Source organism: Mobula hypostoma, chromosome 26, assembly GCF_963921235.1.
Source record: "Mobula hypostoma chromosome 26, sMobHyp1.1, whole genome shotgun sequence".
Lineage (NCBI taxonomy): Eukaryota > Metazoa > Chordata > Chondrichthyes > Myliobatiformes > Myliobatidae > Mobula > Mobula hypostoma.
In genome coordinates, this window is record NC_086122.1 from 33,619,042 (window position 1) to 33,633,335 (window position 14,294).

General features: G+C 41.4%; 1 protein-coding gene across 2 annotated transcripts in view; it reads left to right on the forward strand.

Annotated features, from left to right (window-relative positions):
• arid1ab (AT-rich interactive domain 1Ab) overlaps window positions 1-14,294 on the forward strand; it is a 128,365-nt gene that overhangs the window by 72,437 nt on the left and 41,634 nt on the right. For both annotated transcript variants that reach the window (XM_063033829.1, XM_063033830.1), the window contains exons 5-6: window positions 13,220-13,460; window positions 13,601-13,690. In XM_063033829.1, coding sequence (XP_062889899.1) covers window positions 13,220-13,460; window positions 13,601-13,690 — 331 coding nt within the window. The remainder of the gene's footprint in view (window positions 1-13,219; window positions 13,461-13,600; window positions 13,691-14,294) is intronic.

A 14,294-nucleotide genomic window follows, 5' to 3' on the forward strand; every position in this document is an offset into this window, starting at 1 on the left:
GTTGTAGTGGAAATGGTAAATGTGGAGGTAGCAAATGTTTTTAAATAAGTGAAGGGGTAAAGATGGAGAAAAATGTGGGTATTCTTTTGATAACGTCCCACATGTTAGGGAAGGGTTTGGGATCTGAGGTCCCAAAACCTTCCTAACATGTATTGGCAAACTAGATCCAAAATTGGCTTTGTGATAAGAGGCAGAGGGTGATAATGGAGAGTTTTTTTCCCCCTAACTTGACGTGGTTTACTGCAAGGCCTTGTACAAGAATATAGGTGGTCTGATTGGTAGATTTCCAAAAATTGGTGGAAGTCTCGAAGAAGATTGCCTTTGGATCCAGGTAGGAAGTTGGGCAGCTAACCAGACGTGAGGTAATGCATTTTGGGAAAATACATATTGGTAAGGATTTGTACAGTAAAAGGCATTGCCTTTAGCATTGTTGATGTGCAAAGACACCTTGGGGTGACTGAAGATGGTGACAAAGGTGGATAAGATAGCGATGAAGGCATTGATGTGCTTGCCTTCAGAGGCTGAAGCTTTGAGTATTAGAGTTGGGATGTTATGTTGTATACTACAGGAAGAATTCTGTAACGTTAGAAAATACAGAAGAGATTTACCAGAACGATAGCTGGATCAGAGTGCTTTAGTTGCAAAAGAATAGTCTCACGGCAGTGTACAGTAGGAGGCCAAGGGATGACCTTCTGGTCTTTTTCCTAAGGTATGAAATTTAAAATTAGAGGGCCTAGATTTATGTATGAGCTGCTGGATGAGGTTGTAGAGTAAAACAGCACAGAAGCAGGTCCTCTGTCCCCACCTGTTCACGCCTTTCTAAGCGAGTTGCCTTTGACTATACCCCTCAAATTTTCCTATCCATTAACTTGCCCAAATGTCTTTTAAATGGTGTAATTGTACCTGCCTTTACCACTTCTCTGACAGCTTATTCCATATATCCACTGTGATTTAAGTGGAACATCTTGCCCCTTAGGTTTGTTTTAGATCTTTCCTCTTGCCTTAAGTCTATGCCACTAGTTTTAGATTTTTCTACACTGTTCAAAAAACCAGACATTATCTACCTTGCCTATGCCCTTTATGATTTCTGTAAACCTCTATATGGTCACTCCTTTGCCTCCTTCACTGAAGGGAGAGTGGTCCTGCCTATCTATTGTCTCATAATTTACGCCCTCCAGAACGCTGGCAGAATCGTTCCTATGGTATGGCGACCTTTAAAGCACCTAATATTCTGGGTACAACACACACAAAATGCTGGTGGAACGCAGCAGGCCTGGCAGCATCTATAGGAAGAAGCGCAGTCGACGTTTCGGGTTGAGACCCTTTGTCAGGACTAACGGAAAAAAGAGATAGTAAGAGATTTGAGAGGGGAAGACCCAAAATGATAGGAGAAGACAAGAGAGGGAGGGATGAAGCCAAGAGCTGGGAAATTGATTGGCAAAAGGGATACAAGGCTGGAGAAGGGGGGAGTATCATGGGATGGAAGGCCTTGGAAGAAAGAAAGGGGGAGGGGAGCACCAGAGGAAGATGGAGAACAGGCAAGGAGTTATTGTGAGAGGGAAAGAGAGAATAAATAAATAAACAACAAATTAGGGATGGGGTAAAAGAGGAGGAGGGGCATTAACGGAAGTTAGAGAAATCGGTGTTCATGCCATCAGGTTGGAGGCTACCCAGACGGCACATAAGGTGTTGTTCCTCCAGCCTGAGTGTGGCCTCATCTCGACAGTAGAGTACCCCATCCCTAATTATTTATTTATTCCCCCCCAGCTTCAATATTTTATTAGTTTCTGCATAGAATGATAGAGTACAAGGTATACAAGTCAAAAGAAAAAAATAAAATAGCACCAAATACCTTGTATTAAAAATACAGTTACAATCACAAAACCCTGTATTCATAAAAATTAAATTAAACCGTAATATTGAAATATAATTTTGTTATACAGAAAAAAAAATCTAAACCCACTACCAAAGTCAGAGCTGTTAGGAAAAGCAAGAAAAAAGGGGGAATCATATAATAAAATATATTATTAGCCACCATCCGTACTTTAACAACAAATCAACGATTTTGAAAATAACTCAAAAATGGTCCCCACAGTGTATAAAAAATTTATTTATTTCAAATTTTTTTTCTCTCTTACCCTCTCACAATAACTCCTTGCCTGTTCTCCATCTTCCTCTGGTGCTCCCCTCCCGCTTTCTTTCTTCCAAAGCCTTTTGTCCCATGATACTCCCCCTTCTCCAGCTCTGTATCCCTTCTGCCACTCAACCTTCCAGCTCTTGGCTTCATCTCTCCCCCTCCTGTCTCCCCCTATCACTTCAGACCTCCCCTCCCACTTTCAAATCTCTTACTATCTTTTTTCCATTAGTCCTGACGAAAGGTCTCGACCCGAAACGTCGACTGTACTTCTTCCTATAGATGCTGCCTGGCCTGCTGTGTTCCACCAGCATTTTGTGTGTTGCTTGAATTTCTAGTATCTGCAGATTTTCTCGTGTTTGTTTTTAATATTCTGGGTGTAGTTTTATCAGTGTCCTATATATCTGCAACATGTCCTAACTCTTGTGTTCAGTGTTCTGACTGAGGAAGGCAAGCATGCCATATGACTTCTGTGCTACTTTATCTTTCCTGTGTTGCCATCTTCAGAAAACTATATTGGTACCCCCAATATTGCTTTGTTCTACAAAACATCTCAAGACTCTAACTCTCTTGTGCAAGTTCTACCCTGGTGTAACTTTCATCACTTCATTCTTATCTAAGCTAAAATTCCGTGCATCATGGCAAAGGCAGGAAGAGTTGGTGTTTGACAGATATTTAGACAGGTACTCCAATTGAAAATGAGTAGGATATGGGTCAAATACAGGAAAATGGGGTTAGCACAGATAGGCATTACGTAGAAGATTTGTACAATTCTATGACTCTTCTAGTGGAGGTGCAGGAAATAAGAAAGCTAATGATATTGTTAATTGGTAGAGGAGTTTATGCTTCAGTTATGTAGGGCATTGGTGAGACTATACCTGGAGTATTGAGTGCAATGTTGATCATCCCTGTTAGTAAGTATATTTATGCTCTGGGAGTAGTTCAGCCAAAGATTTACTAGGTGATGCCTGGAATGGATTTGTTATCTTATAAAGATAGTTTGGAGATGGTAGACTTGTATTCCCTGAGATATAAAAGACTGAGGAATGACTTGATTGAACTGATGAAGGTCTTGAGGGATCATGTTTGGATGTTTCCTCTTACAGGAGCATCTGGAACTAAGTCATTGTTTAAAATAAGTTGTCCTTTTCTAATAAGGCAAAAATTCTCTTCTGAGGGCTTTGAGTCTTTGGAATTCTTTTTTCAAAGGGAGGTAGAAGCAGAGTAATTTCAAGTCAGTTGACTATGGATTCTTGATAACTAAGGGAAAAGTGTTACTGTGAGCTTATGATCTTATAGCCTTATTGAATGTACTATTTCCTAGTCAGGTCGGCATGATCTCATTAAATATGACCACAAGATACAGGAGCAGAATTAGGCCATTTGGCTCATTGAGTCTTCTCCACTATTTCACCATGGCTGATTGATCTATTTCCCTCTCAGCCCCAATCTCCTGCCTTCTCCCCGTATCCCTTCATGCCCCGACAAATCAAGTATCTGTCAAACCTCTGCCTTAAATATACCCAATGACTTGGCCTCTACAGCTGTCAGTAGTAACACATTTCACAGATTCACCACTAAAGAAGTTCTTCCTCATCTCCATTCTAAGTGGACATCCCTCTATGCTGAGGCTGTGTCCTTTGGTCTTAGACTTGCCCAGCAGAAGAACCGTCCTGTCCACATCCACTCTATCAAGGCCTTTCACCATTTGGTAAGTTTCATTGAGATCCCCCTCATTCTTCTGAAATGGTAGAGCAGGCTCAAGGGGGCAAGTTGTCTATTCCCCCTCTTTATTCATTTTCATACAACGGCTTGGAACAAACATTTTGAAAAGCAGGTTTTGTTGGTATTGAAAGCAGGAGCTAGACGCAAGGATGGAGCCCTTTATTCTCTGTAGTTCCTTTGTGGCTGGTGGTTTTGAGTGTGGATTTGTACTTGGCTGCCTGACCTTGAGGTCTAGCCAGCAGGGAGACTGAGCTGCTTCATGGTGGCTTCAGCTCCGGTGGTTAATGTTGACTTTTTGTTCCATGACATTGTAAAAGATATACTCAGGAACAGAAATCAGGTTCTATGCATTTGAAGTGGCAGGAAAAGTTTGTTTTATATGAAGGAATATAAAATGGCTTTCGGAAGTTGGTTTTGAACTTGTAAACTCTTGAGTTTACCACGGGCATATTTTCTGAAGTGCACCTAATGTTGTATGTGTGTGTTTAATGTTGAATGTAGGTGATCTGTAGTTTGAGGCTACCTGTAGTGTTAATTGACAATAGTTCTATGACAACTCTTACAGAGTTCAAAATCACATTCTGGTCTTTGATTCTCTAATCCTTGCTTATAATATTAAATGGTAATAAACGTCTTTGTATATAGCATAGTGGAAATTGCTTGTAAATCGGTGCCTCTTCATTATTACATTATGATGTAGCATAATTAAAATGATGGCACTCATTTACTGAGAATCAACTCCTGGTCATAAGGCTGTCTGCAGCTGTAGCTCAGTTTCACCCAGATGTGACCGGTGAATGCCCTTGGATTTGTTCCCATCAAGAAGAGCAGGCAAACCCTTGTTTTAACGTTCCATCCGAAAGGATACACTTAGGAAAGTACAATATCCTCAATACTGGACTGGCATCCTCTGCTGGTTTTTATGCAGTCAGGTTCTGATGTCTACTGTCAGCCGCTGTAAACAACTCTTTGAAGTACAGCTGCAATTGTATTTTGCAAATGCTGTGCTATCTTTTTTTCAAGCTTGTATCTTTCTATTTGATAGCGCAGAAAGGAAAAGGATGCTACTTGTACTTGCACAGATGCTAAGAAGCAGTTTTTCTGGTCAATGAGATTTCTCCCTTGATTGAGTCTGATAACACTAAGGCTCTCAGTAGGTCTGAAGTAATATATTGGATACATTTTTATTTCTTTGATGCCCTCTCCTTTCCAGTCTTCTTGTCCACCTATTTTTTTCTGAGATTTTTAAAGATTTAGATGTCTAAGCCCATTTCTGAGCTATAACCTGTTGTGCGATTTGGCTACTAATACTGCATTATGTCACGTAGACGATGATCATTATAGTCGCTGCCTGAAGCTCGTAGCTAGTGCAGTACGAGCCAAGTAGTTAAGGGTTATAATTATTCAAATGTAAATATCCTATTTATTTGCTATAGTCAATGTGGGCATATAATTGACAGTTAAATATTTCCAAGTTGTTTAAATATGGAAAAAGTGGCTTCATTTTGTTCCTTTCTTGAGTTCCAGGTAGACAGAATCCTATTACTGTGATTGTTTCTCTCAAAAATATTCCATTGTTGTATGGAATTAAGTGTACTTTAAGTTATTCTTGAACCACTCACCCATGCCTTGGGGACTGAATAGTCTCAATTGTAATTGGAGTGGGGACAGAAGCAGTTGTTGCCATTTTCTTAAGTTAAACTGAAATAATAGGTGCAGGCCATAATCCTATTAAGTTGCCTGGGTTACCCCAGATGTTCCTATTCCCCTGTCATCAGGTGCCTAATGTGTTCAGGCTGCACATTTATTTTGCAAGAATGCATTAATCTATTATTTCCTCCACCCCACACCTGCTTTCTCTGTCAGAACCATTGCTCATTGAGCGACTTCTACCTGAGCCGTAAGGTTCCAGTTAGAATAGGCTGTTCCTGTTGGAGGGGCTTTGAGTTTTGGTTTGTAGTATTCACTATTGTGTGGATAAGCAAATACATCTTTACTGAAAAATGTTCATTACTGTCTTACATCCTTCATTACTGGTTTTCTTTGAAGAGAATAACCCTCTTAATAAATTATTTCTTTGAGAAGCATAGTAAGTTCACCTGGCATCACTGTTGAGCTCCATAGACAATGTTTGCACCCTTGCACCTAAATACAATTAGCTGGCCAGTGGTGTAGTGGCACCTGCACTGGACTTTGAACCAAGTGGTCCTAGGTTCAAATCCGGCTGGCTCCTTGCATGCTTTCCATCTGTATTGGGTTGAGCGTTGAGCTAACAACTTGGCCTTGTAAAAAAAAACAGATACTCTAAAAAAAATGGCAAGAATGCCACCCAGTGCATCAAACAAGGCACAGAAAGGAACTCATCTCAACCTAAATTCAGTGATAAGACATTCTCTCAGTGACTAGATAACTGACAAAGATAATCTTCATAGAAACACATCAACTGTGAGTAGGAGCCTTGTCATTTAATAAGGTTGTTAGAGGTTGCACCTTCAGAGTTTATACTGTCATCAAAAATCCCCTCCTCCTTCAATGTTCTATAGGGTTTATAATATTCTTAACATGAGAATTTGTATCTGTACTACACAGAGATTAAATTTAAATGTGTCATCAGTCTGCACCTGCATTCAATAATTTGCCTTTTTCAGGAAATGAGATTTGGGAGATTGCAGTTAGTTTGACTAAACTTCCTTCACTGAAAAGTCAGCGCTGTTGCCTCATGACATTTGATGATGGCGGATGGAGGTGTGAGGCTGTGGAAGATGGGTGAAGTTTGGCATTAATCAGAAATAGATGAAACTGCAACAAATGGGCTTCTTGGTGTGATTTTGCCATTAATTTGCACTTGTCTCATTTGTAAGCATTGGCCACCTTCAGCAAGAGTATTCCTTTTGAAAATGAACTTAATTGTTCTGATTTCCTTAATTTTGTCTCAATTGCACTATTAAAATCAGGCAACACGTTACAAATCCAAGCACGCGTGAATTGTTTTGGGTTAGTTACTATTCATTCAAAAATTTTTAATAAGTGCAAATGTTGGAAATCGAATGCTAGAAATATTCAACAAGTCAAACACCTATGAAGTTGGGGTGTCAGCATTTCAATTTAATGACCTTTCATTCAGATTGAGAGTTCACCAACACTTACTTGTTTGTTGGCTGTGTTGGAGTTATTTTGGTTTTACAGTTGGATGCCTCCACCTCTTCTGTCATTTGAATGTTTTTACATTGTAGATTGGGAGATCCTGCTAGTGCAAGACCTATTTTCTGTTTGCTCCCACAAACCTTGCAGTTGGTTGCTTAGAAGAACTAGGTTTGACAGAGGGGGGATGAGCTTTGGGACCTTCTCTGCACATTGATATCTCTGAAATGTATTTTATAATGACTTCTACTGAGGGCAGACTCTGTATCAGGGAAGCAGTTATACAATTAGATGCCAGTGTACAAAGTTCATGGGGTCAGATTGTAGCTCACCTTTTGGAGTTCAGATTTAAATCTGCACAGTCGCAATAGTGTTTGGAATTGGTAACTTTCCTACTCGAGTAATGAGTTGAAAATGCTGATTAAAACAAAGTCTTGCAAATTAAGATGTTAGAAATGGAGGGAAAAGGGAAAGCTAGATCAGTGGTCCCCAACCACCGGGCCGCGAGGAAACGATATGATTTGGCGATATGAGTCAGCTGCACCTTTCCTCATTCCCTGTCACGCTCTGTCGAGCTTGAACGCATGTGAGCTCATTACACACGCGTCATCCATGTCAGCGCGGGAAGAAGATCAACTCCTCGAGCTTGCAAATAACGGCGGGCTGAAAAGTATGTTTGACATAACATCTCTGCCGGCATTCTGGATCAAAGTCAAGGCTAAGTATCCTGAGATAGCCACGAAACCACTGAAAATGTTGCTTCTGTTTCCAACATATCTCTGCAATGAATGCAACGAAAACTAAATTGCGGAATAGATTGGACATAACCCCCTTTCGAGTATCGCTGTCTCCCATCACCCCTCGATAGGACCGTCTTGTTGCAGGGACACAAGCTCAGGGCTCCCACTGATTCAGCGATATTGGTGTGTTGCAATGATTTTATATGTTCATACGGGGAAAATATGTGCTGTGTGTTTAATATCGAAACATTACTTAAAATGTTATGGTGCTATTGCCTTATAAGTGACTTATAGAACCATATAACAAAATCAGCGCGGAAACTGGCCATCTCGGCCCTTCTAGTCCATGCCGAACGCTACTCTCACCTAGTCCCACCGACCTGCACTCAGCCCACAACCCTTCATTCCTTTCCTGTCCATATACCTATCCAATTTTTCTTTGAATGATAATATTGAACCTGCCTCTTCCACTTCTACTGGAAGTTCGTTCAACACTTAGTTCAAGCTCCCCTGTCCTCCTCTGATAATTGACTTATCACTATATTCATGGGAGGAAAATATGCGCTGTGTGTTTAATATTAAATTCGTTAGATAAACCCTTTTAGAAATAAAATTGAGTGTATTAGACACTTATCACCTATATTCCGGTCATGATTAACACCCCCCGCCCCCCGGGAACAGAATTGCCAAAAATGATTTGTCGAGAAAAATCCGCACATACACACATGTGCACACGTGCCCGCGCAAGGCTTCATGGTCATGGTAGTCTTTCTCGGGGTAAACACAACGTATTCTGACTGCTACTCTTGTCTGTTGGCAACCCCCACCCCTTCCCCCGTCGGCCGGTCCGCAAGAATATTGTCAATATTAAACTGGTCCACAGTGCAAAAAGGGTTGGGGACCCCTGAGCTAGATCATGAAGGCACAGGTTTTCATTGAGAGAGTGGGATTAATAAAGGTCTAGCCTTAGGCTTTCACTAGTCTAAAGTTTGGTTGGATACCAGGTTATTAATCCAGGTGGAGGGAGTAATTGAATTTTAAGGATTATTTAGGAGTATAGGAAGTATGGTTATTGTGTGTGTGCGTGCGTGCGTGCGCGCATCATTGTGCACTCTTGCAATAAGGGACAGGAGCATGTATGATGAGCTGTGTAGGAAGTGGCAGAGTGGCAGTGGTGCTATCACCTTAACGCATTCAGTGCACAGCTATGTATCCTGTGCTGAGTGACTCACTCGGCAGCTCAAAGCCTTTCCAACATATAAAATTCACACATTGGGAATTTAAGGCAATGTTTCATCTTGCAAAGATGAATGCAGTTCTAACGACAATTAAGACATTTGATCCTATTCAGGACAAATTGGCTTGTTTAGCAACACATCCACGGGCCCTAACATTAATTTTCCTCCATGACTGCCACACTATGGCTGCAATGTGCACTATCAACAAAATTTCTTGCAATTACTTGCTAAAGCTGCTCTGACAGCATCTTTGAAACCCATAACCTCGACTACCAAGAAGGGCTTTCTGATGGGCGATAAATACTGGCTCGCCAGCAGCAACAGCATCCTAAAAAAAAATGAATGAATAAATAAACTCCTTGGAGTATTCAACTCTCATTCATCAGGTCAGAGCCTGAAATAAAACTGGGCAGGATTTCAAAAGAAAGCTCAAGGCTTTTGTTAGGGAGCCAGCCAGGAGTGTGAGATTCAGTGTGAAATACTTGGATAGCTTCCAGTATTTTGATGGTAATGGCAGATGGGCAATAAATCGAAAGCACATGGAAAGCGTGCGAGACAAACCAATCCACTCACACTGTTATTGTTTACAAATGTAAATGTTGGCTGAGTAATAAGCATTATTAGGATGGAAGAGCAATCCTTTTTTACGTAAGTGAGAGGCTCTCTGAAACTGACATTCACTCCAGGTCAGCAGTGTGGGATTGGGATGTGCCAGCTGTTTCTGTTGACCATTACACTAATGTGAAAGCGTGGGAATTATTTTCTTGGTGTGGCTTCTTTTGTCAAATTGTATGACACTGTGGTTAACGGAATGTGTGTGTGAAATCTTGTCAGTAGTAGATTCCCTTGATGCAATTTCCTGCTGGTGTCAGCATAAATATCCTGGGTGTTTTCTGTCTCCTTGATTTCAGTGTAGTACCTTTAACATTGCAAATTCTGAATGAGTGCTATCAATATTTGTATTAAACGTAAACTTTGCTTATAGTAAAAACAGTTTTATATAACACTGCAGGGCAGTAGTATTTTTTGGGATGAGATTTCAGTATTTATTCTAGGATGCTTATATATTAACTCTGTGTGAATGTATTTTTTCTGTATCCATGCTGCTGATTTAAGGAGAAGCAAACAGTTTAAATTTTAACGAATAATGCATTATTACCTCTGTATTGGTTCAGTGTGGTAGTTTCGGTCTCAAGGATAAGCTAGATTGCCTTAGCATTCCGTACAGGATATGCTTTTGCAGCTGCCATTTTCTCTTGTTTAACCACCATTTTGTAAGATGATCAAAAAGCAGCCAGTGTAGTGTAAAACAGACCAGGTTAATTCATGTAGCCTAATGTTCTTTGTTTGTTCGGAATTTTTTTGCCTCTGTTTGTTAGTGGGGTCTGTGGGAAGGGAGTAATCATGTGACTAGAAATGAGTGTATGTCCTGTAGAAAAAAAAAATGACGCAGCCCCCTTACATCATTATTATAGCAGATTTAATCTGCTGCTGAGATGCAGTTTGCCAATTGAGGGCTTGCCTGAGATTGTCCTCAGTTATGGTTCTACATAATGATTTGAAGATGTTGGGACAATTTTAATGCAGGGCCCTTCCTCTGAGTTTGTGATATTAAACTGGATAGTGAGCTGTGTGCAGAGAAGTGATTGATTGACTTTTGGGGAGATTACAGGTGATGGGGGTTACTAGCACTTTAAGAAATTTTGTGTTAAGAGCACAATCCAAATTATGTGTAGTAATGGGTGCGTTGTGAGATGTAAGAGCTCTTCCATTCTTGAGTTAAAATAAAATTGTAAAAGGCAATCAAATTTGCCTTTTACAACAATGCGAGGTCTTTGACAAGTAATTGTAGTAGAACTTCTACACAGGAGATTTAACTCTGGCCCTTGTCCTGTCTCCAGCTGATAGCTAATTATTCAATTGTTGTCAAGTGCTTTGAAGACATTTTCAAAGACCAAGTAAAAAGTAGTTCCAGTAATTTAAATGTGATGTGATGATGTCATTATGCCTGACAGGATGGTAATCCCAGACTGACTGGCTGTGCCAGCCAGGGCTATACTTAAAACGTGGCAGGATTATTCATAACTGCTTGTGCTCCTGTCAACCCCACCCCAACTTTCGACTTGTAATTCTAAGTGAAAGTTTAACTTCTATATATTTCCTCGGGCAGATTTTAAAGATTTTTCAGTAATCTTTAATTCATTAAAGATTATGGGATACTGAGCAGCTACCCTGCTGAAGAGTGATGTTTTAAACATGCTATCCCTAATGCTGTCTTCCTCCTTCCTCAGTTTCCACTGCTTTCCAGTTCTTCCCCCCCATTCCATCCCCAAACACCCTTCATAGTATTTGTCACACCCTCCTCTGAATGATAACTGAAAACAGTTAGCATTCACAGTACAGCAGCAACTTCCTAAAATAAATACATTGATTTTTTTTTAATTAAAAAATTTAAATTATTTCAGTCATTACAATTTATTCGTATATTTAGCGATACAATGCAGAATAGGCCCTTCTGGCCCTTCAAGCCGCTCTGCCCCGCAAGCCTCAGCAATCTCGATTTCCCCCAAATTGGGGGCAATTTACAATGACCAATTAGCCTACTCGGTATGTCTTTGGGCTGTGGGAGGAAACCAGAGCACCTGGAGATAACCCTCGCACGCATTCCACAGGGAGGACATGTAGAGACACTTTATAGAGGGTACCGGTATTGAGCACCGACCTCCGCCCCAATCTGTAATAGCGTCACGCCAACCACTATGCTACCACAGCACCTTTCTCTTTCTTTTGTTTGCTTCCTGCCTCTTAAGCTGAATTATTTTGATGTTGCTAATACGTCAAACTAATTGTGACTCTGTCTCAGTCAGTGAACATGGGACAATACTAATGTTATCAGGGGCTTTGGTTGGTAGAGCATCTTTGCAAATTAAACATTAACAGTTTTCTGAGCAACACACAGACACACACACTCCCTCTCTCTCCCTCTCTCTCCCTCTCTCTCCCTCTCTCTCCCTCTCTCTCCCTCTCTCTCCCTCTCTCTCCCTCTCTCTCCCTCTCTCTCCCTCTCTCTCCCTCTCTCTCCCTCTCTCTCCCTCGCTCTCCCTCGCTCTCCCTCGCTCTCCCTCGCTCTCCCTCGCTCTCCCTCGCTCTCCCTCGCTCTCCCTCGCTCTCCCTCGCTCTCCCTCGCTCTCGCTCTCTCTCGCTCTCTCTCTCTCTCTCTCTCTCTCTCACTCACTCACTCACTCACTCTCTCTCTCACTCTCACTCTCTCTCACACACGCACACACGCACACACACACACTCACACACACATACTCACTCTCTCTCTCTCTCTCTCTCTCTCTCTCTCTCTCTCTCACACACACACACACACACACACACACACACACACACACACACACACACACACACACACACACACACACACAATGCTCCTTCCTAAAGAAGGGTCTCGGCCTTAAACATTGACTGTTTAACATTTCCATAGATGCTGCCTGACCTGCTGAGTTCCTCCAGCATTTTGAGCGAGTTGCTTTGGATTCCCAGCATCTGCAAATTGTCTCATGTTTGTGATTAACTGTTTTCTACCAGTTGAGCTGATGACTAGAGATAGAAACCATAGAAAAACTGCAGCACAGAAACAGGCCTTTTGGCCCTTCTTGGCTGTGCCGAACCGTTTTCTGTGCTTAGAGAAAGAACATGGGTTGAAGGAGATGCAGTAAAGATGTTCTGATTATTACTTGCAATCATTAATACAACTTCCTTGAATTTTGTGTAATTAAAAATGTTCATGATGCACAGTCTAGCCTTTTCTTCACACAGCTCAACTAAAAGGTGGCCCGGTAATGTAGTGGTTAGCGCAACGCTTTGCAGCACCAATCTAAGATCAGGGTTCAGTTCCTGCCTCTGTCTCTAAGGTATTTGTACGTTCTCCCCATGACTGTGTTGATTTCCTCCAGGTGCTCTGGTTTCCTCCACATTCTAAAGATATATGGGTTAGGGTTAGTAAGCTTTGCTATGGTATGTTATGCTATGTTAGTAAGGCATGTTGTGTTGGTGCCGGAAGCAAGGTGACACTTGCAGGTGTGTTGGTTGTTGATGCGAGCGGCACATTTCGCTGTATTTTGATGTACATGTGACAAATATTTTTAAAAATACCATGTTCATCATAGAAGTTTATGATTATTTGATGAAAAGCTGTTAGGAGTATAGGTGTACTAATGGTGCTTTTGGGATTTTAGGATCTGTCGGGTTCCATTGATGATTTGCCAACCGGGACGGAAGGGGCACTGAGCCCTGGTGTGAGTACATCTGGAATCTCCAGCAGTCAAGGAGAACAAAGTAACCCTGCGCAATCACCATTCTCTCCTCATACTTCCCCACATCTGCCTGGAATCCGTGGCCCATCACCTTCACCTGTAGGATCGCCAGCTAGTGTAACACAGTCCAGGTCTGGGCCATTGTCCCCAGCAGCTGTACCAGGTATGTGTGTGTTGGTGCCTGTTGCTGGTTTTTCCTTCAAAATCTTCCCTCCCTGTAATTCTAATTCTGTAACCACCACATGTTGTTGTGATACCTCTTACTTTGATTAACAGGTAAGTTGTAAAATCTTTACGTTCCAGGTAATCAGATGCCACCCCGCCCTTCAAGTGGACAATCTGATGGAATTCTTCACCCCACCATGAATCCATCTGCAATGGGGCAGGACCGAGGTGAGTTCAGAGCCAGTTCATTCGCTGAAAATGAGACTGAACGATAGGGATAAAATTGCTAAGTATGCCAACACTATCATCTTGGTTACTACAAGGAAATAGTTTAAAAGTATGTATTGAGATTGAAAGGATTTTTATTTTCTCACCAAATCTTTCAGCTCAAGTTGTATGGTTGTGTTATAGTGCAGTTTCAGCTACTATCACTGACTGCTACCTGCTAGCCGTATGAGTTCTAATTATAAATGCTTGCAGTATAACTTACTGAGTCTCTGTTCTAATCCAAAGCTTCATTGTACTGATTTTCCTTCCCTATGTTCTCTCAACTATTAGCCATTTCTTTTAAAAGTGTATTGGTCCTTGCCTGAACTACTGAGACCTGACGGCTGAGTATGCACCAGGCACTAAGCTGACAATCTGTCTGGTGTGGTATGGAACAAGCTTATACTGTAGAGTGAACTACGCTTGGCAGTTAAACTGGTAGCCTAGTCATCTACAGGGTCTGGGTCGACAATTGAGAATTGTTCAAATCCCATCATTATCAATCAGGAATTTTGATTTATCAGCTAAGTAAAATCTGGATTTTTTTAAGACCTTGACACAGGTG